The 12660-nt window shown below is 35.3% G+C and overlaps 1 protein-coding gene across 2 annotated transcripts in view; it reads left to right on the top strand.

Annotated features, from left to right (window-relative positions):
• COPS2 (COP9 signalosome subunit 2) overlaps window positions 1-12660 on the top strand; it is a 29660-nt gene that overhangs the window by 8025 nt on the left and 8975 nt on the right. The window contains exons 2-6 of one of the 2 annotated variants that reach the window (XM_004056159.5): window positions 2565-2678; window positions 3336-3413; window positions 8001-8126; window positions 10220-10309; window positions 10430-10507. In XM_004056159.5, the coding sequence (XP_004056207.1) occupies window positions 2565-2678; window positions 3336-3413; window positions 8001-8126; window positions 10220-10309; window positions 10430-10507 (486 nt within the window). Of the gene's footprint in view, window positions 1-2564; window positions 2679-3335; window positions 3414-8000; window positions 8127-10198; window positions 10310-10429; window positions 10508-12660 lie in introns of both variants that reach the window. The other variant, XM_004056160.5, reaches the window with a different exon arrangement.

Below are 12660 nucleotides of genomic sequence, written 5' to 3'. Positions count from 1 at the left end.
TGAATGACAAGACACTGTGTGACATATGACAGGAAATGTCAAGGATCCTGTTTTTAACAATGTTATAATTGGTTCAGTAATTTCCAGATAATTGAAGTTAATCTCTTCCCTTTCTAAAATACTGTTTCTCATTTGCTGGGAAGCTCCAAAATACTAGTCCTACTGTTGTCATGTATACCTTTCAGCTTCTACTTTCCTCTTCTCAAAACCTGACCTAATTGTTTTTTCTAATTTGTTTTGAGCCAAGAAACCAAAAATAAATGGACTCTGAATTTTTACTTTGTGATCAATGTAAATCAGAAATACTTTTCATTTTACTTCCAGGTTCAAGGCTGCATTCTGAAGGTTTGGGTTGCAAAAAAAAGTAATTTTCTGGTTCAGCAAGCTATTCCTCTATCTTAGTCAACAGTGTTAAGTGAAGTTTTTATTTTAGTTATTGTATGATAAATCATATATGGTAAATCTGTTTATATTTGTTCCAACTTAATAAAACAATTAGAAAAGAGCTGATTTCCGAAGGCATAGAGTAGGTTTTATAGCTGTGATTCTTTATTCCAAGTCTTCCCTAAAGAATACCCTTAGGCTGAGATCTGAAATGATACGCAGTAGTTAACTAGATGAAGAGAGGTAGAGGTAGAGGTGGAAAAAGATAGAAATAGTACATAAAAGTGGGAGAATTTGGCACTTGTTGAGTTAAGGCCATTGAGTTAAGGCCAGGATGGCTGCAGCAAAGTGAATGAGGGAGAATTTGATAGGAGATAAGGTTGGACACAGGAGTCAAGTTTTGCTGATTTTGCTCTCGATTTTAAGAGGAATAGGAACCATTTTTGAGGAGAGGAATAAGATAATTTACATTTTGTGAAAATTATTTCACCTGCTTAACCATGAGGATATTAGAACTTAAAAAGGAGAATGAGAAGGCTGTTAAAGTTTGTGGAGAGATGAAAGTAGTTGGGTAGGGTAGGGTGGTAGCAGGCAGGGGGTTTGGGAGTGGATAGATTTGAGATTTATTTTGAAGGTAGAGTCAATAAGGATTTTTATGTTCCAACAAATAGTTACCTTTCATTGTTTATGCTGTTACTACGTGTACTATTCTCTTTATCCTCTCCTGTTTTGTCTAGCAGGCAAACTTCCATTTATCTTTCAAAACCCAGGTTTGAAGCCATCACTGTCACAGCATTATTCTGTGTATGGTTGGCTTATTCATTCTTTACTAATTTCTCTTTTTTTAGCTTGATCAGTTTCTTTGTAGTCAAGCCTAGATTACAAGGGTTAAGAAGTAAATGAATAATTATGAAACTTAATTACTACCTAGTTTCATCTTGTCCCTAAAAGAAGTGTTCCAAGTGATTTTCATATGTTAAACAGAATGGAATTCCACGTCTTAAATCTGTAAGACTGACAGACTCAGGTCTTCATACGAGGAAGGAATTATCCTCCAGAGGGCGCACATTACAAAGCCACTCTTGATTATTGAAAAATTCATCTTGTGTTAATGTATTTTTGAGCGTTCGAGTAACTTATTATACACAGCATACCTTTCTTCAGTCCTATGCTTTTATGAGACTGTAACAGAATTTTTCATAAGTATCTCATAAAGAAATTTGTTACCTGTATTTGGATTTAGAAATAACTATAAAACTATTCTTGTCTTTTTGTGTTTGTTTCCAGGTACTATTGTTAATTTGATATAAACTTGCCCTTTGTAATGACTTAAAGCTGAGAAGGAAATAATCTTTATCTTATGACTCATAAGATAATAATTTCCATTATACCAATCCATGTGTATTTTGTAATCCTTATTATTAGATTGAATGTCCTGGAACTGTGTAATACTCTTGTTTATACTGCTCCACAAAATAGTTGTTTTATTCCAGTTTTCCCTTCTGCCTTGTTTTTTTTCCACTAAGAATTGAACTCATGTAATGGAAAGTCTCATAAAATTATATAAATCCATTTTGTTTTATTGATTTTGATTTGTTATAAAGCTGATTAAGTTAACATTAGTATAAACAGCTGTTGTATAGTGCACATAAGGCAAGTATTCTTATTAACATAATTATATTTAGTGCTAGATGACTTTGCCATGTGTAGATTACCATCCTAGCTAGTTTTAAACCATGTTACAATAATGAAATTTAGACTTGGGGAATAGAAAAATTAGATTACAGAACCAAAGATTAATAATTAGAACACATCTACATTAGGTTTCCCTCAGATTTCATGACTAACGAAAGCTTAACAACTACAGAATTGGGGTCATTAACCAATATTAGGTTACATTCTTCTTTTATGTTGATTGTATAGAAATTTTAGCTTTCATCTGAAAGAAAGTAATGATTATATTCTGCTATACACTTGATTTTGACTCCTCCTTCCTCCTCTCTTCAAACCCTGGTTTTATATAACAGTTGAATATCAGTGGCATTTTACGTATGTATTCAGGGTTGTTTTGTTTTGTAAAAATATGTGGTTTTTCTGTCTTAACAGCATTCACTTTTTACATTGCTACGTGTGGGTTTCTTTTCTTTTTTTCTTTTAATATTTCTTTCTTTCCAACACAGGAATACTCTGAAGACAGTAACTCCGAGCCAAATGTGGATTTGGAAAATCAGTACTATAATTCCAAAGCATTAAAAGAAGATGACCCAAAAGCGGCATTAAGCAGTTTCCAAAAGGTTTATATTCTTTTCCATTTGATTCTATGTGTTAATTTTTTTTATGATATGCTAGAACAAATAAGTCCCAGGTGATTTTATCTCAGAAATGTGTTTTGAATACTTAATTATCCTATCAGTTAGCATTAGGCAGCACAAGCAAGTGTTTCAAAAGGGTTATCCTGATGTTTTTTCCAATCAAGCTGTCTATGGAGCAGGGCCATTGTCCTGAAAAACTAGGATGGTTCTGGCAGAACCACCAACATGATGGTCAGTAGGTATTATCACTGCAATCTTGTTTCTTTTAGGGGTAAATCATACAGTTGTGGTTTCATTATTATGAATAGCTTGATTTCTTGACTTACTGATACACTTACGGATTATTTTTACCATAGGTTGGTTATTCAGGGGAAAAAATATTTCAGAAACTACGTAATAATCAAGAAGTGTCTCTTTATTTTGCTGATGAAGGAACTTGAAGCTTGCTTATCCTTATGTAGGCATCTTACAACTTGTTTTTTTTAAAGACTGAAAAATGACATTGAGAAATGGTGGTATCCTTGGGGAAATGTTTTTTATGCATATAGTGTAAAATTAATTCAATACTTACACATTGGACATCATTAGAAAATAATGTGTTAATATTAAGATAAACTAAAAATTTCTTCCTCTTTTTAGGTTTTGGAACTTGAAGGTGAAAAAGGAGAATGGGGATTTAAAGCACTGAAACAAATGATTAAGATTAACTTCAAGTTGGTAAGATTTGTTTTGAGGGGAATTAAACTAATAAATTTTGTAGGTAAAAACCTCATCACGACAAAGTACTATTATATCTTCTTTTCTAAAGTACTTCTTTGGATGTGTTTTTATATTTAGTCTGCTCTGCAGTTGGGACTATAGTAATAGTAAGTAAAAAAAAAAAATTCTTCATAGGATACAGAAGTTTTCTATTTAAGAAAATTTATTCTTTTAGATGCATTTACAGTATTTGGCTTTTTTTTTTTCCCCCCCCGCTCTGTCACCCAGGCTGGAGTGCAGTGGTGCAATCTTGGTTCACTGCAACCTCTGCCTCCTGGGTTCAAGTGATTCTCCTGCCTCAGCCTCCTGAGTAGCTGGAACTACAGGCACGTGCCACCATGCCCAGCTAATTTTTTGTGTTTTTAGAAGAGACGGGCTTTCACCATGTTAGCCAGGATGGTCTCGATCTCCTGACCTCGTGATCTGCCCGCCTTGGCCTCCCAGAGTTCTAGGATTACAGGCGTGAGCCACCGCGCCTGCCAGGGCTGCATTATTAATAGATTGACTTTTCCACAAAGGATTAGTGTTTACTTTGGAGTTTTAAAATTCTCCTGTTTATTATAAAGAGTTTCTCTTCCATTGACTAGGGCCAAAACGTTAGCATTATGCTTAACTCTTCTCATTGTCTATTACCCCACAAATAATCCATTGGCAAATCCACATGGCTTTACATCCAGTATGACTGTGCTTACCATTTCTACCTCTGCTACTCTGGTCCAAGGCACCATGATTTCTTACCTGGATTATTGAGATAGCCTCTTAACTGGTCTCCTTACTTTCATCCTTACCCTGCTACAGTTTTCCACAAGTAGCAGAGTGATCCTTTTAAAATGTAAGTCAGATTATGCCATTCTTTTGCTCCATATCTTCTAGTGGTCCCCATCTCCCTCAGTAAAATCCAAAATTCTTACCATGACCTACAAGTCCCTATGTAAGCTCATCCTTTGCTGCTGTTTTTATTTGCTCCATCACTGGCCTTCTTGCTGTTCCTCAAGTCATCCCAAGCACAATCCTGTGTAAAGGCTTGCACCTGCTGTTTCCTCTGCCTCAGAAGCTCTTCTCTGATATAACCATATGGATTTTTTCTTCATTTGATTCAGGTCTCTGCTCAATGGCACCACTTATCAGGATGGCCTTCCCATGACCACCTGATATAAAATAGCATTCTTCCCATCGTCACTTAAATTTCTTCTTTGCTCTTTTTCTTTGCATATGTCACCATGTGATCTATTATTTATTGCTCTTCTTCACACCACCCCTCCCCCCAAGTAAATTGTAAGCTCCATGAGAGCAGGACTTTGTTTTATTCGTTGTTATAATCTTAGAACCTATAATGGTGACTGTCATTTGGTTGGTGCTCAAATATTTTATTGAATGAACTCATAACTTATTCTAGAGAAACTGGAATTATGGCATTATACTCAAAATGTCATTCCTCGGTTTCTTTAAACTGATAAAGAATACAGGGTAGAAGTGGAGGGAAAAAGGATCAGGAGATGATAGGACTAGGTACAAACATGAATCTTAGATCACTAAAGGAGAAGAACTTTTGAGAGAAAGATGAAGTTGAAGCTCAGATGAGCAGGGAGTGAAGCAGTTGGAAGGTTCAGGAACTATGGCAAATTGAAGAATAGCTGATATGTTACCACTTTCTTTTTCCCCTGTTTTTGTATTTCCCATATGATGTGTTTCCTCCACCTCTCCATTAGCTTCTCTATCCCGTCTGACTAGTACTTGTATCCAGGTTAACTTCTACTAATCTTGTACCTCTTCTTTTTGAGGTACTGTCACTCTGGTATCGTTTATCTCACCTTTAATAGGAGGGGCACTCCATGGCATCTCCTACAGAAGCTGTTGACAAAATGTCTTTGTTCATTTCTTCCCCAAAATATATCAGAACAATTCAAAACATGTTAAATGTTATTAAGTATATTGTATATTGCACTTAAATCTAGTTAAAGAATGAAAATTATCTGCATTATATTTACCCTTTCTACTCCTACTGCTTTGATACTCTCAAAACATTTCTATGTTGCCCAGAGCCCCATGCTTTCTTTCCATTTTCTGTTTGCAAGAATATTAAACACAAACACTTACTGTATTCAGATTAATAACTTAGAAGGCTGTGGAAGAAGCACCAAGTGTTTCAAGGGACAGAAATTTGTGATTAAACAATTATAGTGCCATTAGGGGCTGAATGTTTAACTCGTAGGTTCTGTGATTTGAGATAATACCAAGAGTCCCTATAGAAATCTGCTATTTTAACGTACTAGCGGTGGTTTCGAGTCCATTTGAACACTGTGCTACCGTTAAGACTTGGTTTTGCCATTTTACCTTCAGCAGAGTGGGAAGGAAGGGAGAGGGTTTTTTGCATTTTATGTTATTTTGTTTATCTTATCTACCTTTTGTTTGCTGTAGCAGCATCTGTGAATAAGTTATGGTTCACAAGAGTGATTTCAGCTTCTGTATCTGCCCCTCTCGTTTTCTGATTGGACTCAGAGTAGGACCTATGTTATATGTGGTGATTTTATAGTAAAAAGTTGGAAGGGTTCACTATCAACTTCTCTGGGACCAATTTACCTACTCTTCCTTCAGTCTTTAATTAGAATGTAATTGTTTTTTAAATGAGCTATAAATTATTATAACATGAGATAAATTCAAAGCTAACTTTTTTTTTTTCTTTTGAGATGAAGTCTTGCTCTGTTGCCCAGGCTGGAGTGCAGTGGCACAGTCTTGGTTCACTGCATCACTGCAACCTCTGCCTCCCGGGCTCAAGCTATCCTCCTCCCTCAGCCTCCAAGTAGCTGGGACTACAGGCGCATGCCACCACACCTGACTAATTTTTGTGTTTTTTGTAAAGACGGGGTTTCACCATGTTGCTCAGGCTGGTCTCAAACTCCTGGACTTAAGCAATGCTCATGGCCTCTCAAAGGGCTGGGATTACAGGAGCGAGCCACCAAGCCCAGCCAAAAACTGTAACTTTTTGCAAAACTCCTATTTCAGTGCCAAGATACAGCTTCAAAGTTAGGATAGTCGTATTTCTCTGATTTCCCTTTTGCTGCAAGATATGTACTGTAATGTGGATTTAGCAGCTCATTGACAGGATGTCACCTATCATTTACCCCCACATGAAACTTGGAAACAGAAGTGGTTTTATATATATATATATATTTCCATAGTTCTGTCCTTTTTTTTTTTTTCCCATCTACCTCTGCTGTTTTCTTTATTGTAATTCAATTCTTGGTTAGAAGGTTTCAGGGATTGTTCTCAAGTTTTCTTGTTCTTCATGCTGTGCCTCAGGGTAGAATGTATTGTCATAAGCAAGATAATTACAGCCTTATTAGTTTATTCCTCACCCTAATAAATACATATGTTCAGTTAGTCAAGGAAAGAAGCATTTGTATCTGCCAATGCTTCATGTCTTTGATAAAAAAAAAAAAAAAGAAAATAGAACTCAGTAAAAAGAGAGGTTAACAGCAATTGCAGATTATGAGGATTGTGGATGCAGGTTATAAGGTTAGACTCATAAATTGACTTACAGGATATACTTAGGACTGGTAAACCTCTCCCAGAATAAGTCTCAGTACTCCTTTATTTTTTAGACCTTTCTTGTTTCCTGGAACAACCTCAATAGTACAAATACAAGGAATAACAACATTTACTATATCTACTTTTGAATAGAACCTTAGATGGGGGGTCTTTTCTTGACTTGAAACGAGTATTGAGGCTTGAAAAAATTGTTTAATTTCACATTTTTATATATAACCAGCCAGTTGTAGGGAGAAAAGAAACAGGTAACTCTTATTGCAGAGCTTCCTGAAGAAGGGATAAAATTACAGGGAAGAATATAGCTAATATCCTGCATAGCAGGTACCCAAGGCATTTGAAAGCTTGGATTTTGGCCGAGTGCAGTGGCTCACACCTGTAATTCCAGCACTTTGGGAGGCCAAGGCGGGCAGATCACCTGAGATCGGGAGTTCAAGACCAGCCTGACCAACATGGAGAAACCCTGTCCCTACTAAAAAAAAAAAAAAAAAATACAAAATTAGCTGGGTGTGGTGGCACATGCCTGTAATCCCAGCTACTTGGAGGGCTGAGGCAGGAGAATCACTTGAACCTGGGAGGCGGAGGTTGCGGTGAGTCAAGATCGTGCCATGCACCCCAGCCTGGGCAACAAGAGCGAAACTCTGTCTCAAAAAAAAAGAAAAAACTTGGATTTTATTTGTATGTTTTGGCTTATGAATATTTTAGTAGGTTTTATGATTTAAATATGTTGTGCAATAACAGTTTCTGAAATTTGGAAAATTTAGCAGTTGTACTTGTTTCATAAGCTAACTTTATACATTTGGTTTGAGTAATCTAGTCATTTCAAATTTAAGATAATTACAATGTTCCTGTCATACATAGTTCCTCTTTTACAAAACTATATTAGGAACTATATGAACTACATTTCATTATGTAGTAGTGTATTCTATAACCTTAATCATGTGTACATATTTTAGTACCTAAATTTGCATCTGACAATTCATTTTTCTTTTCTCACAGACAAACTTTCCAGAAATGATGAATAGATATAAGCAGCTATTGACCTATATTCGGAGTGCAGTCACAAGAAATTATTCTGAAAAATCCATTAATTCTATTCTTGATTATATCTCTACTTCTAAACAGGTTAGACTCAATTTTCCCCGCTTGGGACGATCAATGTGTTTATTATTTATAGTAAGGGCTTTGTTCTTTATAGATGGAAAGGCCTAGAGCTTCTATTTAAGTAGTTATGCTAGTTATTAGTATGCTTTAAAAATGATAAGTACTATTTTCCTGGTTATATTACTGATTTTATAATAGTAAAAGGTAATAACTCCAGCTTGATCTCTTTAAATAATGCCTTCAGATGCTAAAATCTGTAAACAACTTTTCAGGCTTATGTTAGACTCCTGTACAGTTGCTACCACAGGTCCTTCTAATAAACTACATTAACACTTTAGCTAGCCATTCTGAGGTGTTAAATACACTGAATCACAGGTTATTTGTGTGGATTTGGTTATATTAAAATCTTTGAGAAGTGCCTGTGCTCTTATCAGTTAGTGTTTGGCATTACTCAACAGGTGCTCAGTAAATGCTTCTGCAAAGGATGGGTGGATAATGAAAGAAGAGCTACTGATGAAAGAAACTAAAGAAGGTATTGGGAGTGATAGTGCTTTCATTATGAGTCAGATTTTGGTTATTAAGAAAACCAATGATTATTTTATATATATTTTTGCTAAGATAATTTTTAATTGGATGATTTGTCCTTATCCTTGTAAGCAGTATAGTCCTCAGTTTTAGTTTTTCGTCCTCTTACTCTGTGATACTTGAGTACAAGATATAGTCTCTATGTCATTTAGTATTTCTTAGAATATTTGATACTTTTTGTACTCATAATCAAAGAATGTTCAGATCAGAATCAGCCTCATTTAATGTCTTTTCTACTAGATGTCATTTTTTTCAGGCAGTTTGTACTCTTTACATTTAAATTTTATGTAATGCCAATAGAGGAAGGTAAACTTACATGTTTTGTTAGAATATTAACACTTAACGACACTAATTCTAGAGTTAAGCTATATATCATGGAGCTTTCCTAAAGTGGGAAAATGTTTTCCAACTCTTAAAAACGAGTGTCATCAAAACATATTTTATATACTGTTTATAAATATTATGCCAGTAATTGGAGCAGGGAGAGGGAATCGAGTGATTTTGAAACTTCAGGACTGCATGCTCTGTGTGTGGTTATATGTAAGGTTTTTGTCTTTTGAAAGTAACAACAGATATTGGGTGGGTGGTACTCTGTTCTATTCAATATGCCATCAGCAGTCATGCATAAATAGAGAGTGTTTTCTGAAAATGTGAAATTTTCCTGCTCTTAAAGTCCTCTTCTTGATCCTGTTAAGCAGAGAATTAGATATTCAAACAAAGGCAAAGCCAGAAGCGGGGGGAAGAGGGTGGGCAGGGGAACTTAACAAGATGTAAAACAAATAATGATTTCCATGAAAAAATGCCACACAGATTGGTGATTTGGTGGTGATTAGACATAGCTAAAATTATACTAGACTTTTCTCTCCACCCACCTCCATGGTTTACCAGTGACTTAAAAGCTATGCAGTTGAGTTACTTAGTTACATTTATAGAAGAGTTTTGAGGGAAGGAGCTTATTCTTTGTTTCTTCACCAGCATGCTTAGTGTTTGCCACATTGTAGGCTCCAAATAAGAGTTGAGTGAATAAGATATACACTGTTAGTAATAATACAACTAGTTCTATGTACATTTCATTTACTGCTATTAATATGAAATGAGTGGCTGATCTGAGTGGAGTGGTATTTACAGCTAATTGAGCACAACCAGTTACAGATTACTTTGTTCCTTCTCCACTCCCACTGCTTCACTTGACTAGCTTTTTAAAAAGTAAAATAAAATACAGAATGTATTATTAGATTGGGAAGGACAAACGTGTACTATTACAGCATGAGAACTTACAGCACTATGTTTATATGGGGAAATATTTTCTGGGTTCTATAAAACAACGCATCATGGCACTTGTAAATTTGGTCTGTATTTTGCTTCAGTTTGTTAATTTTTTGGACTGTAGAAGACATTCAGTAAGATACAGATAGTGTATCTTATGTGTATTAAAGTTCAAAGATGCACTTTTAGTTTGTTCAAATTAACTTTATTAACAGGTACAAATTTGCTGTTTACAATTATAGAATTCTGATTTTTTATGTCAGATGGATTTACTGCAGGAATTCTATGAAACAACACTGGAAGCTTTGAAAGATGCTAAGAATGATAGACTGTGGTTTAAGACAAACACAAAGGTAACCGTTATAATACTTACACTTTTCTTTTGAAAAGTGGGTGGGTGTTTTTAATAAAGTCTCCTAAAGATGCACATCTTCTGTTGAAATCTTGATTTTAATAAATTTGCTTTCTTGCAGCTTGGAAAATTATATTTAGAACGAGAGGAATATGGAAAGCTTCAAAAAATTCTACGCCAGTTACATCAGTCGTGCCAGGTAGCTTTCCCTTATTTTTTTCTGAATATTTCTTCATAAAAAAAAAAGTATAAGCAATAATTATATTCAAAATATTGTTTAGGGATGTTTTAGTTTAAGCATTATCTGAAAAATAAAATTTAGAAAATAAGTTATAAAATTACCTTTTTTTTTGAGAGAGAGGGGGTATGGCTCTGTCACCCAGGCTGGAGAGTGCAGTGGTGCGATCTTGGCTCACTGCAACCTTTGCCTCCTGGGCTGAAGCAGTCTTCCCACCTCAGCCTCCTAAGTAGCTGGGACTACAAGTGCACACCACCATGCCCAGCTAATTTTTTGTATTTTTTTGTAGAGGTGGGGTTTTGCCATGTTGCCCAGGCTAGTCTTGAACTCCTGAGCTCAGGCGATCACCCGCCTCGGCCACCCAAAGTGCTGGGATTACAGGTGTGAGCCACCATGCCCGGCCCCTCAATCTTTATTCTTTGTCTAATGAGGTACCAGTATCAATAAACAAACAGGCCTATTGTAATACTTACTATTATATTGATATGTAGTTATATACCCTATGAAAACAGAGCTAGGATATTATAAACGTGTAATAAAGATATTTTTATATTCCAATTTATATGAATCCTAGCAGCACTGTCCAACAGAACTTTAAGTGATACTGGCAATGTTCTATATCTGTTATCAAATATGGTAGCACCAGCTATGTGTAGCTATCAAGCATTTGAAGTATGGCTCTTGTGACAGAGGTACTGAGTTCTTTATTTTCTGTAATTAATTACTTTAAATTTGAAAAGCCATATGGTCAGGACAGAATGGCTCTATAACTTTTTAACCAGGCTTTCATTTTATATTCCCTTTTTTGTCTTAACCAAATACATCATTTAATACTAGTTTAAATTGAACGTGGAAATACTGCTTTAAATATTTTTAAACTCTTCCAATGCCACGTACTACTTTTTTTCAACCCCTCCCCACGCTTGCCACCATGTAGTATTATTTTAATGATATATGTGTAATTTCTGTGAATGGGAGAAACGATTAAGAAACTGTTCTAAATGAATCACCTGCAGATATTCAATAGTTTTGTAAAGCAGATTAGTCACTTAGGAATTATTTCTTATCTATACATTGTTAGGATGCTTTAGTCTGATGCATAACCAACTGGAGGTTCAGTTCCCTATGAAATGGAAATGCTGGAGCAGCCATCTCTGAATGGTGGAGGGTCTTTCAGTATGTATATAAGGAATTTGAGAAAACCCTTTGAAGAAGTTTTGCTTTAAGAACATAAAAATGCTATCAGGATGGTAAATAGCATTATATTACTTAGTACTTTGATGGAAGTATGTTCAGGGAAAGATGCAGGATACTCTAGATGTATAAATTGTTTTGTATATTGTATGTTTTACTCTGGTTATGATTCATTAGTGAATAATTAAACAGAATTTTAAGTTTGAAGACCCAATAAATTTTGGCTCAGTGTATGTCAGTGTGAGATATTTATGAATATCTTCCTGTTGATCATATTGCTATTTTTCATGGCCCACATTTCGTGGGCTGTTGGTCAACTTTAAAGTCATGCTCAAATGTCAGCACCTTTTTGTGATTCCTGTGACGTCCTCCAGGAAGGTTAGTCCCTATTTCATTCTCCTAGGCACTTGGTTTATGCTTCACCTAGTCATTGTCACTTATATTGTAATTTATCTACTGACAGATTAATCTTCTACTAGAGTGTGAACTTTTTGAGACCGAGAACCTTGGCTTTTTTAACTTTGTATTTCCCCATGACAGACCCAGTGCCTGGCATGTGGAAGGGACTTAGGAAGGGCTTTTTAATTGAATAAGTGGTTCTAAAGCAGTTGTGAAGATTTGGGGAAGACAATAATAAATCTCCTAGATAAAAACATAAACATTAAAACATTTCATACGTACAGCAGTCCTCCCAACCCTTATCCACAGATTACTTTCTTCAATTTCAGTTTCCTGTGGTCAGCTTATTTCCTGTGGCCTGAAAATAAGATATTTTGAGAGAGAGAGATCACATTCACATAACTTTTATTATAGTATATTGTTATGTGTTCTATTTTATGATCAGTTATTGTTAATGTCTCACTGTACCTGATTTATAAATTAAACTTAATCATAGGTATGTCTGTACAGTAAGTTTTCAC

This window comes from Gorilla gorilla, chromosome 16 (genome assembly GCF_029281585.2).
Source record: "Gorilla gorilla gorilla isolate KB3781 chromosome 16, NHGRI_mGorGor1-v2.1_pri, whole genome shotgun sequence".
NCBI lineage: Eukaryota > Metazoa > Chordata > Mammalia > Primates > Hominidae > Gorilla > Gorilla gorilla.
The sequence above is the reverse complement of the archived record's forward strand: the minus strand, read 5'-3'. Positions and strand labels throughout refer to the sequence as shown.